General features: G+C 48.6%; 1 protein-coding gene across 1 annotated transcript in view; it reads left to right on the forward strand.

Moving 5' to 3' along the window:
* STX18 (syntaxin 18) overlaps nt 1-17,298 on the forward strand; it is a 559,937-nt gene that overhangs the window by 428,278 nt on the left and 114,361 nt on the right. Inside the window, exon 9 of the mRNA XM_069641306.1 lies at nt 2,888-2,957. Within this exon, the coding sequence (XP_069497407.1) occupies nt 2,888-2,957 (70 nt within the window). The remainder of the gene's footprint in view (nt 1-2,887; nt 2,958-17,298) is intronic.

Genomic DNA, 17,298 nt, shown 5'->3' on the forward strand with positions numbered 1-17,298 from the left:
CTTTTATGCCTCGTGAAGCCAAAAGTAAATATCTGCCACCATCCTATATGCTAAAATCATTGTAGGGTGATATAATCATTCAGGGCACAAATGGGGTGCTTAAGGGGCACCTTTAGTCCTTGGAGACCTAGAGGTGACCCGGGACCATGTCATTTTACAGAGTGAAAAATGATGGCAAAGCCAGGAGCACTTGAGATTAGGCCAGTGATCAAAAAATAAAAAGGGCAAATACATTTAAGGGACCCTAAAAATGCCCTTGATGATTACCAAAAGTTAAATTCTGTTTTAACAAGGGCTGAAACAAACACTTATTTTAGACACTTCTCTATAAGCACACGAGAAATGGCAGAAGGAGATCCCACATCCTTCTCAAGGGTTATTCTAAAGCACTGAACATGCTCTTTAAGGTTCTGTTGTATCTTTCAGTTAAACCATTGGGCTGTAGTAACCTTACATGTAACATCACATTCCTTCCATATGGCCTTTGAGTAGTTGGACATGAAGTTGATCCTACTATCACACAAGTTCCTTTGGAAATCCAACCTGGCTAAAAATGCACAGACGGGCTTTTGTAACTCACTTGGCAGTCAGTCCTCAAAGACAGTCTCACGATATGTAGTGGCATGGTCAGCTGCCACTAGTACAAATCTGATTTTGATGCATTAGGAGGTTCAAGCTGACCAACAATTTAGACAATATAGTCCCTACCTTCTCAAAAGAACTCCCACAACAGTGAGTGGTACCAAAGATGCTTGGAATGTTTCACCACTTAAGCCAGACCTTTTCTAAGTCGCGGAATATCAGTGGTGACCCTCCACTTGAACAACTTGGCGCACTGGAAGTAGAGCGACTAACTCTCCTTACTTGTCTTCACCCCAACGTCTCCTGCCAGAGGCACCTTGTGGGCCTGCAGCAGCAGAAAAGGCCTAATTGATTGGGGCACTACCAACCATTGGTGTGTTCACTATACAGGATGCGATGTTCCCAATAAATCCTATATTTCCCAGGGGCTTACCGTGTAATTGAGAACAGACCTGCATTCTCAGCCCTTCTAGGGAGGGACACTCCCGTTGACCCATGCTGCAGTCTCCCCTAAACCTCTGCAAGTAAACTGCAGATCAGGATGCACTTAAGGGTTAAGATCTTCCAGGCCAGTAAGAACTTTCTTCTCCTATCTGCCAAGATTTGTGATCAGTTATCGATACATGTCCCTCACATAAACTTTGTGGTGCTGTACTTGGCGTGGTCTGGTTCCCATTTTGCCCACTCTGATGTACATGTTGGACAGAATTTTAAGCATGGCAACGTCTGACACCCTCGCCACTGATTTTAGTCTAAGATCGTAGAATGGTCCCGGAGATCTTCCCCATATTGGCATTGGGTGTCCTCTTTGTCTTAGAGATAGTTTTGGCTAATGAGTTGGGCTTTTTGATACGAGACCTTGCTCTAGGATGATCAGCTGTGTGAAAACCATGAGTCGGCTTCTAGGTCATTTCTGAGCGTCACCCTTCCTGCGACTTCCTTCTGTACACTAAATGAAGTTAGGCTATAGTCATGCCATTTAATGAGAAAGTTACAAATAAGACTGTGAAGTCTGAGGGGGCCAAGCATCTTGCTATGCTAATGAGACTTTAACTATATTGGAAAATGATGTTAGCTGATGATGACTCCTTGTTGGGTCAAACCAAGTTACTTTGCCTGAATTAAATCTGTATGACATTGGGCCTCATTACGGGTCCGGCGGTAACCCTGTTGGTGCTACTGGCGGTTTGCCGCCAGACCTGTAAAAAAATTACCGGCGCTTGACTTCCCGGTGCCATCGTGCTATCCCAAGTCCGGCAGCCGGGAAGTCAGGCGCCAGCAATTATGTTAGTCCCCATTTCCATGGAGTCCCATAGCAATGGTGCTGGTGCTCCCGTGAAAACTCTGTGACCCGCCCGCTGGCGCGGTCTGACCCTGGTGGGCGGGATGGCTCCCGCTCGCAGAGTTATAGTGTGCCAGTCCAGAAACAACGGTGCTGGTAGGCTTGCCAGCACCATTTTTTCCGGACCAGAATAATATGTAGGAATTGTAAAATGTTTTCTGAAAACCATAACATAATAAATAAATCCACACTTGAACTTTTATTCCTTGAGTCATGCTTTTTGTCGAATAGCCAAGTAGTATAGAGGAAAAGCATTATTAAATTATTCTTTCTTGTAATACAATATCATCACAATCTCTTCCTATGTAGGCCATCCTAAACTTTGAGAAACATACCCATTGTGGCTTAATTTGACATGTCATCCACCACTGGATTGTGAGTTCAAACTCTATTAGGTTATTATCTACCATTGCTGGATGGGGACGAGCAGCCAGAATTAGAGTGGTTGCAGCTAGCCCCACCCGCCCCCAAGTGTTGCTGTTAGAAGTTGAGCCCCCATTACCTTAGGAGGACTGCCCAGGGTCCTCTTCAGGATGTTGTGCGCAGAGATCCACCCATTCAAACTTAAAATCCAATCCATCATTTTCCAGGCACACACAATGATTTGCCTGCAATCCAACACATCATGTTCAAACCAAATTTGCCTGAAACCAAATGTAAGCTGCTTACCCATGGCAGTGCACTTTTGATAGTTCCTTTTTTCTTTCTTTAGCCTCTTCTTAGTTTACTTTTTTCTCCAGCTCTCGTATTTAAAATAACCTATGTATATAATTATAAGATTGTGCCACTTAATATCTTGTATTTATCTTTTTCTATCTTCTTTTACCTTTCATCCAAGCTCAATAGTAACAGTGAACCTCGGCTAACAAACTCACAGGATGAGCAAGTCACAGAAACTGTTTCTTCAATACGAAGGAGAGAATCTCTTTTAATTGCACTTTTTTTCTGTTATGCTCTCTGCAGGCAAATAGAAGGGAAAGTGGTGGAAATCTCCAGACTTCAAGAAATCTTTACAGAAAAAGTTTTGCAGCAGGTGAGTCTGTATCTTTGAGTTTTAAAATGAAAATCACCCCGGAAGGCACCATAGATTCCTGTGTATGTTTTAGCAATGCCCGTGATGTTACAGCACTTAAGGTAATATAAATGGTGCTACCCTTGGACCATTAACATTTATACTAATGTATGCACCAAATAACATAATTACTAGCACCCCTGTTGGGTACCTCAACCCATGGTGATGATTGGATTATGGGCAGTAAATCCAAACCCATTTTCCAAGCTCTCCTACAGACCAACCACACTGTTCTGTGGCTCCGTCACCAGCCACCTGCCACCCACATCCCGCTTCCCCCTCCGCTGTCCCCTCCATGTATAAAAAGAAGATGCTTTACTCATGACTTCTTGTCAAGCTGTATCTTGCTCGCCCAGACCATCTGGAAATAAATGAAGGGTTTCTTGTTTGAGCTTCCTTTGCCCTTTTTCCACGGTGGCCATTTTGGTTTGTTTTTTTAAATTTAAAAATAGTAAAACTATATTGTGTGCATTAGCACCCTAGATGGATTGAGAGAATGCTAATAGCTTTTAACACCTCACCAAATTAATACTTTCAGGCAGTGTTCTGTTCTGCTTGCTTTTTCTGAAGTACTTTTTATTTTTATTTTGTATTGCTCCAAATGCAAAGTCTTTCACTAGCCCCGCCTTGAAGGTTGTGGAAATCTTCTCTGATAACATTAAAAGTCTCTGGTCAGCTAGGTGACTGCCAACACTTTGCTACCTCTGTAACTCATTAGCTATTTGTTGAACAGGAAATCCCCCAGATCACTTGTAATATCTCCCTAAAGACACTGGGCCTCATCATGAGTTGGGCAGTATCCCGGCGATATTACTGCTGGGATACTGCCTGGGCTAATAGCTTTACCGGCACCCAATTCGTCGCTATTACCACCGGATCAAGGGTTGGGCGGTAATGGGTAGTCCCCATTCCCCATTGGGTCCATTGGACCCAATTGGGCATTTTCGGACAAAAATGGGCGTTAAGTTGGCGCATTTACCCCCAGCTTAGATCAGGGGTAAATGTTGCCAGACTCGTGATTGGGCGGATCCTTAAATCAGCCGGTCATAGTGTTATCGCCGCATTTAAGGGCTACCACCCAACTCGTGATGAGGCCCACAGGTAGCTGTTCTGCTTCCACAAGATTTACTGGGAAGGGGCCTTTCTTTTCATACAGTTATCAATCAATCATCTCTGAGTCACATGAAGAACATTTACTTAGGACCATTGGTCTTCAGGCTAAGGATCTTGACTTAATAAGGACTTCCAAGATGGGAATGGTAGGCAGTGGAGCGGAAGCAAGGTGCATTGTGGGATTAGAGTGAACATTCTAGGAGGCCCTCATTAACAACCTGTCCAAGCCTAAGCCCACAATTACTCCTACGTCTTGTGCCCTTTCAGCCATGCTCTTGGGATGTCGTCCTGGGTAGCGGACTGAACCAGAGCATGATGTGAAGCCTAATTTGATTATGCATAAATTGTGCTGTGGTGTTTACGCTATATACAACCCCTTACCCCTTGCGCACGCTGCCAGCTCTCAACAACAGTCGTTTTCTTCACTTGTTGCAATCAATTGTCAATTTCTTGCCCTGAAGATTATTTTTTTGTTTTGTTCTCTCATGTGTGTGTTTCCCATGTGATGTGCTTTAGACTGTACTTCTTGCAGCAGGGCATATTGAGGCTCTGAGCAACACGCATTGTGTCTACAGTGTTTGGGGGCTTTTGTCTATGCTTTGACACTTCCTTTTAGGTCACCCTAGACACACCTAGGGTATTGGGAAGAAGGTTTTTGTTGCCAGACTTAGAATGATATTAGGAAGTTATTTGAAGAAAAAGGGCTGACTAGGTCTTTATTTTCACAGTTACACCAGCAAGGTGATTTCTTCCGGGCGAGTCATTTAACTGGTGGAGAGTGGGGGTTCCCTGAAATCATACAAAGTCCCCTGTTAGGTGCGGATTGGGTCTAACCCTGGTGCTTGCACCAACGGTGGCCAAGACCTAATACTGGGAACAATTCCAAGGTGCTTCCTGGGTAAAGGTGTCTGGTGAACCACCAGAATGGTCTGAGCATTCCCTCAGAGCTCCCTCAAATCCTATATTTAAGCTTGTCTGTTCCATAATGGGAGACCACGCTTGGACCATTCGGCTGCCTATAGGGAACAGAAGGGCACTGCTAACATCCTGTTGGCTCACAACCTCTGTTTCCTCAAGCAAGGTTTCCCCACAACATCCCAGCCTGCTCACTGCACTGAACATGAACATCCCACTCTGCAAATGCTTCACTTTTATTAGTAAGATAAAGCAAGAGAAAAACCAATTTTTCCTATTCTAAGAGGGGGTTCGCTACTTCAACTAAACATCTAAGGTGACTGTTAGGCTGTCTGTTAAAATAAGTATTCACCGGCCTGTTTCAAGAAAACCCTAATTCTGGCCCTTATACTATAAAGTAAGGAATAAAGCATTGTGACGATCCCAGGAGAATTGCCTCCCTTCTCCTGGGTTATGGTGAAAGTGCCACACAATGTTTCCTTGGTGGTCCAGGAGAATGCCTCCCTTCTTCTGGCGTTCAGGCTCAAAAAACCTGGCAGATTTGCTCCCTTCCTCAGGCCATGAAGTTCTAAAATAAGTTATTTCATCGGCCAAGAGAATTCCACCCATCCCCTGGTGTTCGGTCTCGAATTAGGCCAGGGAGCGACTCGCTTTCCCAAGCTTGTTGGATCTTCCTCCCTGTCCACGTTACCAGGAGAATGACTCCCTTTTCCTGGTCCTCTCATTAGGATTCAAACTTACAACACCATGAGTGTTTTGAGGGTCTGCAACCGTGTTTTCTCTCTTCTTCTTTGGTTTGGCCCACATGGTTCACTTCCCTGCCAAGCACTGCCACAAGGAAGATGACTTGTATCACTCCCTTGGGTTGGGTCCCCGACTCCGGTTTCTCTCCCCCTCTTTTTGTCACCTTGACTGCCTCCCTTGCCATGTACTGACGCAAGGAAGATAGTCCTGCTCGTAATCTCGGAACAGGGTTTGTGCCTCCCTCACCTTCCAGCTCCTAGCGGTCCCTGCGCCTCTTCTATTACGTTGTCTGCACCTGGGATGCATGTCTGGTTCTTCCGGGGGTCCTTCTCCAGCCTGCAGTGCTGCGCGGGCTTCTCTGCGTCTCAGTTCCTTCACCTTGGGGATCTCCTGCCCAGCCCTTGGAGCGATGGTATGGACGTTGTTTCTTGCGTTCGTGTCACCATCTGCAGGCTTCCCGTTACCACCTGTATGCTGTTGGGTGAAGGATTCCTGTTGTCCTCTTGACTCCGGGAGTGGTCTGCTCTGTCCTGGCCTTCTCTCCGTCTCCTTTGGGCTTCACAATCTATCGTCTGGTTAGCTACGTCTCTACTACAAGCAATCCTTCTTTGGTCTTTATCACATAAGCGGGACAACACCTCTGCGGAAGTCTATACCGCTGCAGTTCCTTCTTAGTATTGTTCTTCATTGCTCCTGTGTCCCACCTGATCCCAGTACTTGGATTACCTATGTTCCTGATGATCTTCTTCGTCCCAGTACTTTCCAGGACCCTGAGATAGTCTACTTTACAACAGCACATAGGCCTAGTCTCTACAAAGAAGAGGCGAGTGAGTGTGGGGATGTGATCTTCCTATATTGGCTACACGCCCTAGATGGTCGTCCTTCTCCCTAGGGGGGCGGTGGGAGTGACGGCATCTAATGATTCATCACAATGTGCATGTCAAGAGAATTTTGAAGTGCAGTGATAAGCCCTGCGACCCGTGGCCGAGGTAAAAGCCACCTGTATCAATGACTGCATTTGATGGAGCACCAAACAGTTTGGTAATTTTGCACCCTAGGAAGACGAAACTGCTATGAAGACTGTATAACCCGTAGAAGCCACCATGCAGCAAATAGATGTGAGTAATATTCTGGCAGAGAAAGCTTGAATTGTGTGCTACTAAGAAGAGAAGCCATCCACCCAGCAGTTGAGTGGTCTGCCCTGTGACGAAGACCCCAAATGGAGGAGCGGAAATGCGGTGAGGGAGACCATTGGTGCTGGGGAGGCCACCTGCTCTGTGAAGCTTTACCTGGAGGTGTTATGTGGCTGTGATCCCCAAGGAAATCTTCCCCCATCCCCATAGTTTTGAATTTGAGTGGCAAAAGTAGGAGAGGAAATGCAGTCTTTAAAACACATTCTCTGGCACACATGAACAATTGCACCCCACAATGCAAGGCCACAGCTGAGATAATTGATATTTAAATCCTTGCGGACGCAAAGTTGAATGCTGCTTACTATAAACACACACACTGAGACAGTAAACGCCAAACACACCATCATGTTCAAGACAGCCTGCATTACGCACAAAGAAGTCACAACAAAAATACCACTGCCCCTGGTCAAGAAACTCCTGATCTGTGGTAGCCAGTACAGCACCAGAAGAAGCCACAATATCACCACACTGAAAACAACTGCAAGAGGGAAAAATCTTGGAAACTGGACCTTTCCTGCTATGCATTCTGCCACTAGAACAGGTTGCCAATGCAGATTGGACTGGCCCCCTCCAGTCTCCACTTTAGGAAGGCCCTCAATACCCTACTTTTCAGAGAATATCACTAACCCCTTCCCTAAACTCTAATCCCCCCCCCCTACTTGCTCCATTTACCTATTCAACTCCTCTGCTACACTTTCATCCTTCTTGAAACCACCTCGGTGCATCCCCCAAGTATAGCGCTCCATTGCTTTATAACTAGGTCCTGTGACAGTGTCAGGAAACTGATCCTGTCAAAGGGGATGGGGGACCCCTTTCAACCTCTGGGAGGAGACCTACCAGGGTGTTCAGCAGAGCTGGTCTGGCCGCAAAGGTGGATTGCAGGAGTTGGAAGGGCCCCAGTCTCTGTCCTTACTACCTGTGCCTTACTGTGTGAACTGAGCACCACTCTTTTTTCCGCATACCCGTTATTCACGATGCAGTCCAGTTTCTTTCTGCTTGTGCCACATCACCCACAAAGTCTAGCGGTGGAGGAGAGGGAGCGAGCAACCCAACTGGGAGATAGCCAGTGAAGAACTGCTGGACTGTAGAGCGATTCGCACAACAAACCGGCAATCCAGATACACTGCACAACATGAACTGGGGCATTAATTATACCTCCAGAAGGCTGTTGAACGGTCCACACATCAAACCAGCCCCTCTGCTTTGGTCTGATATGAACTCTAGAATCTATTAGCACTCTTAACATTTATGGCTTTTCTTACTTGTAACCCAGCCCCTGGGGAAAAGGATGCCAGCAGTTGGCCGGAGGAACCGGCTGAGGGAGAGAAGCAAGGGAAGCGGAAGGGGGTGGAAAAAAGAGCACATGGGAGCTGAGGCAGTGTGGGTTGTTTGGGGGAGGTCATGGGAGGGCAAGAAGGACCAAAGGATGAAGCGAAGGATAGTGCAGAGGAGCATAGAGGAGGATTGCTTAAGGTGTGCAGAGGGTGAGGTATTGGATGGTGGGAGAAAGTGGTACTTGAGTGTGAGTGCATGCAAAGTGAGACTGTAGTCGTGGATGTTGACTACAGAGTACAGTTGAAGGTAATCCTCTTTAACCTGGGTAATCTTGCCTATGTCATAAAACCCGGCCAGCCAGTAGCTCAATTGGTTTGCGAGAAGATGTTTTTGACAGAGATTGAAGACATGTACGATCTTGGCAAGACTGAGCCAGCCATAGCCGGGTTTGGAGAAGTGACCGAGGCTCAGAGAGAAGATTTCCGACCTCTAGGAGCTCCAGGCCATGCATCATTAGTTTGCTGGAGGGCATATGTCACATCGTCTCCTGGAACAAGCTTGTGAGAATCTGAAGCTGAGAGCCAAACTCTGAAGACCCCTCATTTCATTGACAGGAAGGGGCTACTGTACCGAGTGGATGTAAACCTAAAGGGGAAGGTGCCCACAATTACAAACTACTGGCCGAAGAGATTCTGGAACGCAGTGATGGAGTTAGCCCATTTCAACCTGACGGCTGGACACCTGGGCTTAGAGAAGATAACGAAAACCATTCTCAGCCGTTTCTATTGACCCAGGGTGTAGGCCCAGTTCAAAGTGTTTTATGCGACTTGCACCACCTGCCAGAAAACCTTGCCGGATGACATACCCAGGACCCCCTCCGACCATTGCCTATCATTGAAATACCATTCAACAGAATAGGCTCAGACATTGTGGGGCCACAAGAACGCTTCAGAGAAGGAAACCAACAAATCCTTGTGATATTAGGTTATGCCACTATGTACCCAGTGGCTTTGTACTCAAGATGCAATAACACAAAGGCAGTCCACAAGGTGCTCATACCCTTCTTCACCCTAGTCGGCTTTCCAACAGAAATACCCACTGACCCAGGCAGCAGTATTAATGTATAAGCTGATGGGTGAGATGAAAGACCTCTTGAAGAATAAGACCCTCAAAATGTAGTTGTACCACCCTCAAACCGATGGGCTGGTGGAAAGGTTTAACCAGACTCGAGCACATCCTAAGGAGGGTGATTGCTGAAGATGAGAAGAACTGGGATGATTTCATTCCATTGGCCCTTTTTGCTGAAAGATATGATATGACATTTACAATGTGCCTATACATAAGTGTTTCGAGGGGCCACGAGGCAAAGGAGGGGAAAGACCACAATCTTACTAGGCATAGTGACATTGAGATCCCACTAGTGCAGGGGAGAGGGAAGGGGAAAAGTGCCAGGGAAAGGGGAGGAAGGGCAATTGCAGGACACAGGATCAAAAACAAGTAGTGTGGCCAGCAGGTGGCAGTGCAAGGGTTAAGTACAGACAAGTGTCTGATAAGTGCAGGTAAAGGGACTGTAGGGTTTCAGATACAGACCCAAATGCAAGGGTTGCAGGAGCCATTGCAGGTGTGCAACTGGGTGGGCAGGCACCTGGGGCTGGAGTTTAGAGAGTAGCCAGGTGACCAGTGCAGTATCAGACAGGAGATCAGCAGGGAAGAGGAAGAGAGAAGACATAAGCAAAGAGGAAAGTCTTGAGATGCTTCCGGAACCAGAGATGGTTCTGCTTAGGTTTTAGAGAGGCAGGGAGGCTATTCCAGAGGGAGGCTCCAGCCGAAGAGAGATCTGCCCCCGACTCGTTGCTTGGAGAAGTGCCTGACCCTCAAGGAGTTGGAGGAGCGAAGAGGTCGAGTAGGAAGATATTTCCGAAAAGACAGTTGGAGATATTGCGGTCTCAGGCTCCAGAAAGCCTTGGGGACAATGCAAAGGGTCTTGGACTTGATCCTTGCAGCAACTGGGAGCCAATGCAGAGATTTCAGGGCTTGAGGCCAAGGACAAGTCTTGCAGTCCTGTTCTGGACTAGTTGTAGAGAGCATAGAGTAGAGGCAGGCAGATTTAAAAATAGGCTGTTGCAGTAGTTAAGCATAGAGAGAACAAGAGCACTGGTGACAGAGAGCTTCTGGGGGAAGGAGAGTAAAAGAGGAATACCTCTTAGGAGGTGCAGTTGGTAGTTTCTTAGAGATGTCAGAGATGTGAGGAGAGAAGGAGAGTGTGGAGTCTAAGATGACCCCGAGGTTCTTAACCTCACCGGTGGGTGCAGGAAGAGGGCTAAGGAAGGGCGGCCAGAGAGTGGGAGGAAAAGAAGGTTCAGGTGTACCGATGAGGAGGATCTCCTTCTTACTGGCATTCAACAGAGATCATTGGCGGCACACCTCTTCTGGATTGCAGACAGTCAATCCGGGATGAGAGAAGGAGAAGAGGCGGCAGAGGGGAGCTTGAAAGCGAGCCGAGTGTCATCCGGATAGCACTGAAAGTTGGAGCAGAGAGCAACATTGCAGTGGGCAACAGGTGCCAGTTATTGGATGAACAACCAGGGACAAAGGTTAGACCCCTGGGGAACACCACAGGTAGAGAAAGAGATAGAGGAGAGGAAAGACCCAAGTTGGACCTGAGAGGGTCGGTCCGAGAGGAAAGAAGTCAACCAGAGCCTGATCAGGGATACCCAGGTTATCACAGCCGGTTGAGTAGGATGGCTTTGTTGACCGTGTGAAAGGCAGAAGAGAGATCAAATAAGATGAGGACAGAGGGGAGATTAACATCGAGGTTGGAGGGTAGATGTTCACGAGAGCAGTTCTGTGCTTCTGGATGCTCTGAAGCCAGACTGAAGGTCACGGAGACAACCAACAAATTCAATGTGAAGATTAAGCTGGGAGATGGCCAGCTTTTCTAGGCATATGCCCTGGAAAGGAGTGATGGAGATCGGGCACTAGTTAGCCGGACAAGAGTGGTCGGCTGAGGGTTTCTTGAGAAGAGGGGCACAAGATAGTGCTTCAGTGGGGAAGGGAAAGTTCCACTGGGGAAAGAGTGGTTGCAGAAGTTGGCCAAGGCTGGAGCGAGGGTGTCAGTGTGGTCCTTGATGGTTTTGGACGAGGCTTTCATAGATCAGACTTGTCTGGAAACCTCTCCAGGGTTGAAGAGAGGAAAGGCAAAGAAGGGAGGGGGTTTGGCCGCAGAGGGCCCGGAGGAAGAGGAGAGAGTGGAGGGAGAAGCAGGAGAGGACGAGAGGGTGGACAGGATGTCCTAGGTTTTAGAGATTAAATGAGAAGCCAGGGCTGTACAGAAGGCCTGGGAGGGGCCAGGAGAGGTAGAGACTGCGGCAGGATTGGCCAGCTCCTTGCAGATTTTAAAGAATTCGGGCGCGTTGTTAGATGAAACAGAGATGCAGGCTTGGATATGAGCTCTCTTCTTAGTGAGGACAGAAAGTCGGTATTGCCTTTGGAGCAGGCGGCAGGCCAGTTTGTCAGAGGATGTACATGATGACAACCATTTCCTCTCAGCCACCCTACTCTTGCGTTTAAGGGTGATGAGTTCTGAGTATTACCAAGAGTTGCACTTGGCTTTAGGCTGCATGCGGATCCTCATGACGGGGGCAAGTACATCAAGAGTGTCGGAGATAGCAGAGTGGAGCATGGAAATGGCTGTGTCAGGATGTGAGTCAGCCAGAGGAGGAGGAGGGGAGAGAAAGAGGCAGCGAAAGCCTCAACTGACACACGCTTCATGGGTCATATGATGGAGAATGTTGGTGGCAGTGTGGGGGTTGGCTTGGTGAGAGCGAGATGAGCGGGGAGGAGAAAGGGGTCGCTCCAGGAGAGAGGGGTGGTGAGAGGGTTAGAGAGGGGGGCGGTTTGAGGAGATCAGAACATCAAGAGTGTGCCCTGCAGAGTTAGTCGGGCCAGAGGGAAGAATAGAGAGAGAGAGAAAGAGAGAGAGAGTCGCAAAGGTCGCAAAGGTCGCGAAAGAGTCCCTTGGTGGGACAGGAAGCATCCAGGTGGATGTTGAAGTCTCCAAGGAGGAGGAAGAGAGGTCAGCCCACTCGGAGAGGAATGAGGTGATTGATCTGACCAGGTGGCCGGTAGATAGTAGCCACTGTGAGGGTGGGCAGGAGAGAGATAAAACCTTCAGACCAGGCATTCGAAGGATGAGTAGGCCTCCATAGAAATGATAGGGGCAGGAATCCACTCCAGAAAGATCAAAGCCACACCCCCACCGGAACGGTTGGATCTGGGCGTGGAGAGGATCTTGTAGCCATCAGGGAGGAGAGTGTCAAAGCTTATGACAGAGCTGGCTGGGAAACCATGTCTCGATGGAGATGGCAGATGTCAGACGAGTGTTGACAGCTGACCGAGAGTTAAGAGTGGCGAGATGGAGAAGGTTGCCTTCCTTGAAAGACTTCTGGGGAGGGGTACGAATCAGAGGTACTCCCTGCGCAAGTGTAGAAGGAGCCCGAGGTGGGCAGAGGAGGTAGGAGGAGAGAGCAAGGTAGCCAAGGAGGAGGAAGTGGGTGCCAAAGAAGTGGCAGAGGGGGGAGGCAAGGAAGCTGAATAAGGGAGAAAAGGGACAGCGGGAGAGGAAAGGAAATTGATAAGGCGCAGGAAGCCGCTATTAAAGAGGAAGAGGTTGGCCTGAAGACGTGCCATTCAGGTAAACATTACTGATGACCTTCGAGGAGAGGAAGGAAGCCAGGAGGGACTCCCACTGGATGCCACCAATAATAGGAGAGGAAGAGAAAGGAGAGAGCACAGAGACCATATGAAGAGTCCATAGGTCTGGCGAAGGAACGACAGAGGATGTCGTTGAGGGTCTGTCTGGAGGAAGCGCTGGTGTAGGTATCAGCAATAGGGAGGCCTGGGTTGGAGACCACAATATCATTTTTGAACTTCTTCCTACCAGACACACTGAGAAGGGTAGGATATTCAATCGAAAAGCAGTTGGAGAAGATAGGAGAAACAGAGATCACCATAGATGATGCGGAGGAGGGGGAAGAGGAGAGATGAGTGGGGCGTGGGTGGGGAGTGAGAGAAGAACGGAAGGGGTGGGGTGAGTCACTGGGGGGGAGACCACGGGGGGGATGCAAACGGAGCGATGGAACAAGACAAGAACAAGTGGTAAATAGATAAACTAAACTGAACTAGATGGAGGGCTAGGGAGAGAGCACAAAAGAACAACACAGGGCAGTATGATGAACAACAACCAGGTTAGCAGGGCAACAAGAAACCAGAGCAGTCAATGAAAGAGAACCTGGAGTAAGGACGAGCACAACAGTACAAAAGACCATTCAAAGCAAAAAACAGAACAGATGGCGGAAGAAGACCTAGAAGAGGGAAGAATCAAAGCAGAACACAGAGCAGTACACAGCAAAAACAGGATAGTTGAATCTAGAAGAAGGAAGAGAGCAGCAGAAACGCAGAGCAATAAGAGCTAAACAGAGCAGTCTCTGAAGGAACCATAAAGGGGGGAGAGCACAGCAGACACAGAGCAAAACAACAAGGACATAGAAGCGGCAGGGGGAGGTTGAGGGAAAGGGCCAGCAGGAGAGCACGGATGCTCAAGGGTTGGGGCGGCTCGTGGTTATTGGAGAGCTGGAGAGGGAAGGGCGCGAGGCAAACGCGATCAAGAGATGCGGGCAAAGGACATGCAGTGCGAGCAACCAAGGATGGCTGGTGCGACGAACCATGCAATCCAGGATCGCGAGGGACCACGCAGGCTAGGACACGCAGAAACATGGCCAAGGATGGAGGAGAAGCTGGAACACACACTATCACAGGAATGCGAGTGACAACGCATGCCGAGGATGCGTAGCGTGGGAAGGCAGGGAAAGGAAAGGACGCAGAGGCGCACGCGATCGAGTAATGCGAGGGGCCACCCAAAATAGGGGCACGCCAAGGACAGAGTGGGGCAGATGCACACGCACTCATAAGAGTGCGAGGGACCATGCACGCCAAGGATGCACAGAGCAAACAGACAGGGATGGAAGGGGTGCGAAGGTTCACACGTAAGGGAATGCGGGGACCACGCAGGGAGAGGACGCGCAGAGCCAACCGATAGGGATGGAAGGGGCGCCAAGACACACGCGATCGAAGAATGCGAGGGGCCATGCATGTCAGGAACGCGCATGCCCGTACAAAGCCAAGGATGGAAGTGGCGCGGACAAGCACAACTTAGCGAGAGACAACTTGGCGATAGGACCGGGATAAGGGTGCTGTGGGCTAGGCTGAAAGGGGCGAGAGGGGAACTCAAGGAGGGATGAGAGGGGACAGTGCAGGTAGGGATCTACAGGGAAGGGGCACACACAACAAGGGCAGGGGCCGGGGCAGAGATGAAGGTTGCAGGTGATTCAATAGGGGAAAGGCTCATGAGAAGAGCTAAGAAGTGCAATGCAAGCTAACTGCCCAACTCCTTACCTGGCGGCCGCAGAAAGGAGGATGAATCGTTCACACTCTATGGCCTCAGACCCCTTCATTGCCAAACATCTGCTTTGCTCAACACCTCAGCCTTGTCCTGTGAGGGCTTTGCCGCAGAGGGTCTGAACCTCTGATTTTATAGGCTCAGTAAAGTGGACGTAACAAACATGTTACATGTTGTCGGGCAGCGTATTCTGCAAACCTGCTTTGCTCAACACCGCAGCCTTGTCCTGCGAGGCCTTTGCCTCAGAAGGTCCGAACCTCGGATTTTATAGGCTTAGTAGCCAGGATGTAAAAAACATGTTGGGTGTCGTCCGCAGAATATCCTGAAAACCTGCTTTGCTCAACACCGTGGCCTTGTCCTGCGAGGGCTTTTCACCCCAATCGTCAAGAGGATCCTCTCCCTTTGAGCTGGTGTATGTCCAACAGCTAAGAGATGTGCTTGACATTATGAGGAAAGAGTGGGAGGTGCCTTGGATTTGACAGATCAGCGATCACACCATGCTGCAGAACACCAGGCAAATCATGAAGAAGGTACAAAGTCTGGTCAGGCCTCATATTCAAGCAGCACAGGCCCACCAAGTGAAAGCATACAACAACGACATAAAGTTAAACACCTTTCAAGTAGGGGACACAGTCGTGGTCCCGCTACACACACTCGGAGCAAGCTAATGGCCAGATGGCATGGGCCGTATTGGTATTAGCTATGTTGTGTCTCACCTCACCTATCAAGTCCAGCAGGCTGAAAGAAGAACACCATATCAGCTCAAGCATGTTAATATGCTGAAAACCTGGTGAAAGAGCAGCAACCCACAGCTCATAGCACTCTATGAAAGCCACACCTGAGTGACTCAGTTACCAACTCAAGTTCACAGGGTCACCCTGCCAGTAGGTCTCCCCTTGTCTAGCCACAAGGAATTGGCAAAATTGCTAGGAGGATAACAGGATGTCTTTTACCGGAAACAGGGATGAGTACAAGGAATGGTACTCCACATCCAAATACAACCAAGAACATTGATCACACTGAAAAATGACTGCCTACCGGAGGCCAGGAAGAAAATAGTCAAGGAAGAGTTGTAGAAAATGCTATACCTAGGTGTGATAAAAAGATCCTACAGTGAGTGGTCCTCCACAATGATGCTTGTGCTCAAGCCTGACAACCCCTAGTGGTTTTGTATTGACTTATGAAAATTAAATGAGCCATTTAAGTTTGATGCGTACCCTATTCCCTGGATCGACAAACTGGTGGAAAGCCTTGGAGGCATGAAGTTCATTTCAGCGCTGGATCTTACAAAGGGGTATTGGCAAGTGCCCCTGGTTGAAGAAGCCAAGGCAAAAAACTGCCTTTTCCACATGTGAGGGTCTCTTTCAATTCTTAGCCCTCCAGTTTGGTCTGCATGGGGTACCTGCTACATTTTAACGCTTGGTGGATCGCATCTTGACCCCCTGTCAGAGTTTCAGCTGTTCTTAACGGCATTGTTGTAAATAGCATGAACTGGGAAGATCCCTTGAAACACCTGACAGTAGCCTGTGACCAACTCATAAAGGTTCACCTCAAGGTCAATCCAGCAAAGTGTCACCTGGCCCAGGCGTCCATCGGATACCTCAGCTTTCAATTAGGGAATGGATTGGTGTTGCCCCTAAACAGTGATTCTGATAGCCCTTCAGTGGCCAGACTGGTTCTGGTTTTCTCACCTGGTGTAGGCCTTGAAGCAGGGCCGATTCCCCTCCCATCAGCGCATAGTCTTCTGCATCAGCAGCAGGGGAGAGTTCTCCAACCCTCCCCTCGATTCCGAGGCTTAGAAGCATGGTTCCTGAGCAGCTGACTATAGGCTATTTTGGATTGCAGAGAATATCGGAGTAATCACTGGGAGGATAGCTCAGGGGCAACATGCTCGCCTTGGAAGCAAGACAACGCGGATCAACACAGGTTCGATCCCCGGTTCCGTGCTTAGAAACCTCTGGGTATTAAGCACGTTATAAATAACCAATTATAATTCTAATCCAGGCCACCAGTAAATCTTCTACCCGGACCCAATATAGGAGTACGTGGATTTTGCTACGGGGCTGTGGACAAGCATGTCACTCTTTTGTCCTGCCCTTTGAACACAGTTCTATCCTTTGTCTCATCTTTTGGCCACTGGCATTTTGGTCGACCCCTGCCATTCCCATCTGTCAGACATTGGGGACTATTGTAACAACCGGGTGTGATGAATTAATTGAATTGGGGATCAAATGAAGTCATCATGGATTCCCGAGCAGTGACCTCATCCCATGTGGCATGGGAACGGCAGCTGTTACCTGATCCTGACCCTGGGGGCGGCCATATGAGGGAGGATTACATGGGAGGCGACAGCGATTGGGGAGATGTCATGGCTTCTTTGGACGAGACGCGGTATCTCCTCCTTTCCCATGACAAAGACCCTCTAATACCCAAAGCCTTTTTCCATGAGGACTCTATTGCCCAAAGCCTCAAAGGCATATTGTCAGGTATTGGTTCCCCCTTGTAGAATAAACTGATTCTCAAGATCCCTTTGGTCAAACCCCCTCCTATGACCTAAACCTTCAAAGCTCCAACAACGCTTTTTGCTTCTGAGGTATCTTTATGT

This window comes from Ambystoma mexicanum, chromosome 1q (genome assembly GCF_040938575.1).
Source record: "Ambystoma mexicanum isolate Mex_15411 chromosome 1q, UKY_AmexF1_1, whole genome shotgun sequence".
NCBI lineage: Eukaryota > Metazoa > Chordata > Amphibia > Caudata > Ambystomatidae > Ambystoma > Ambystoma mexicanum.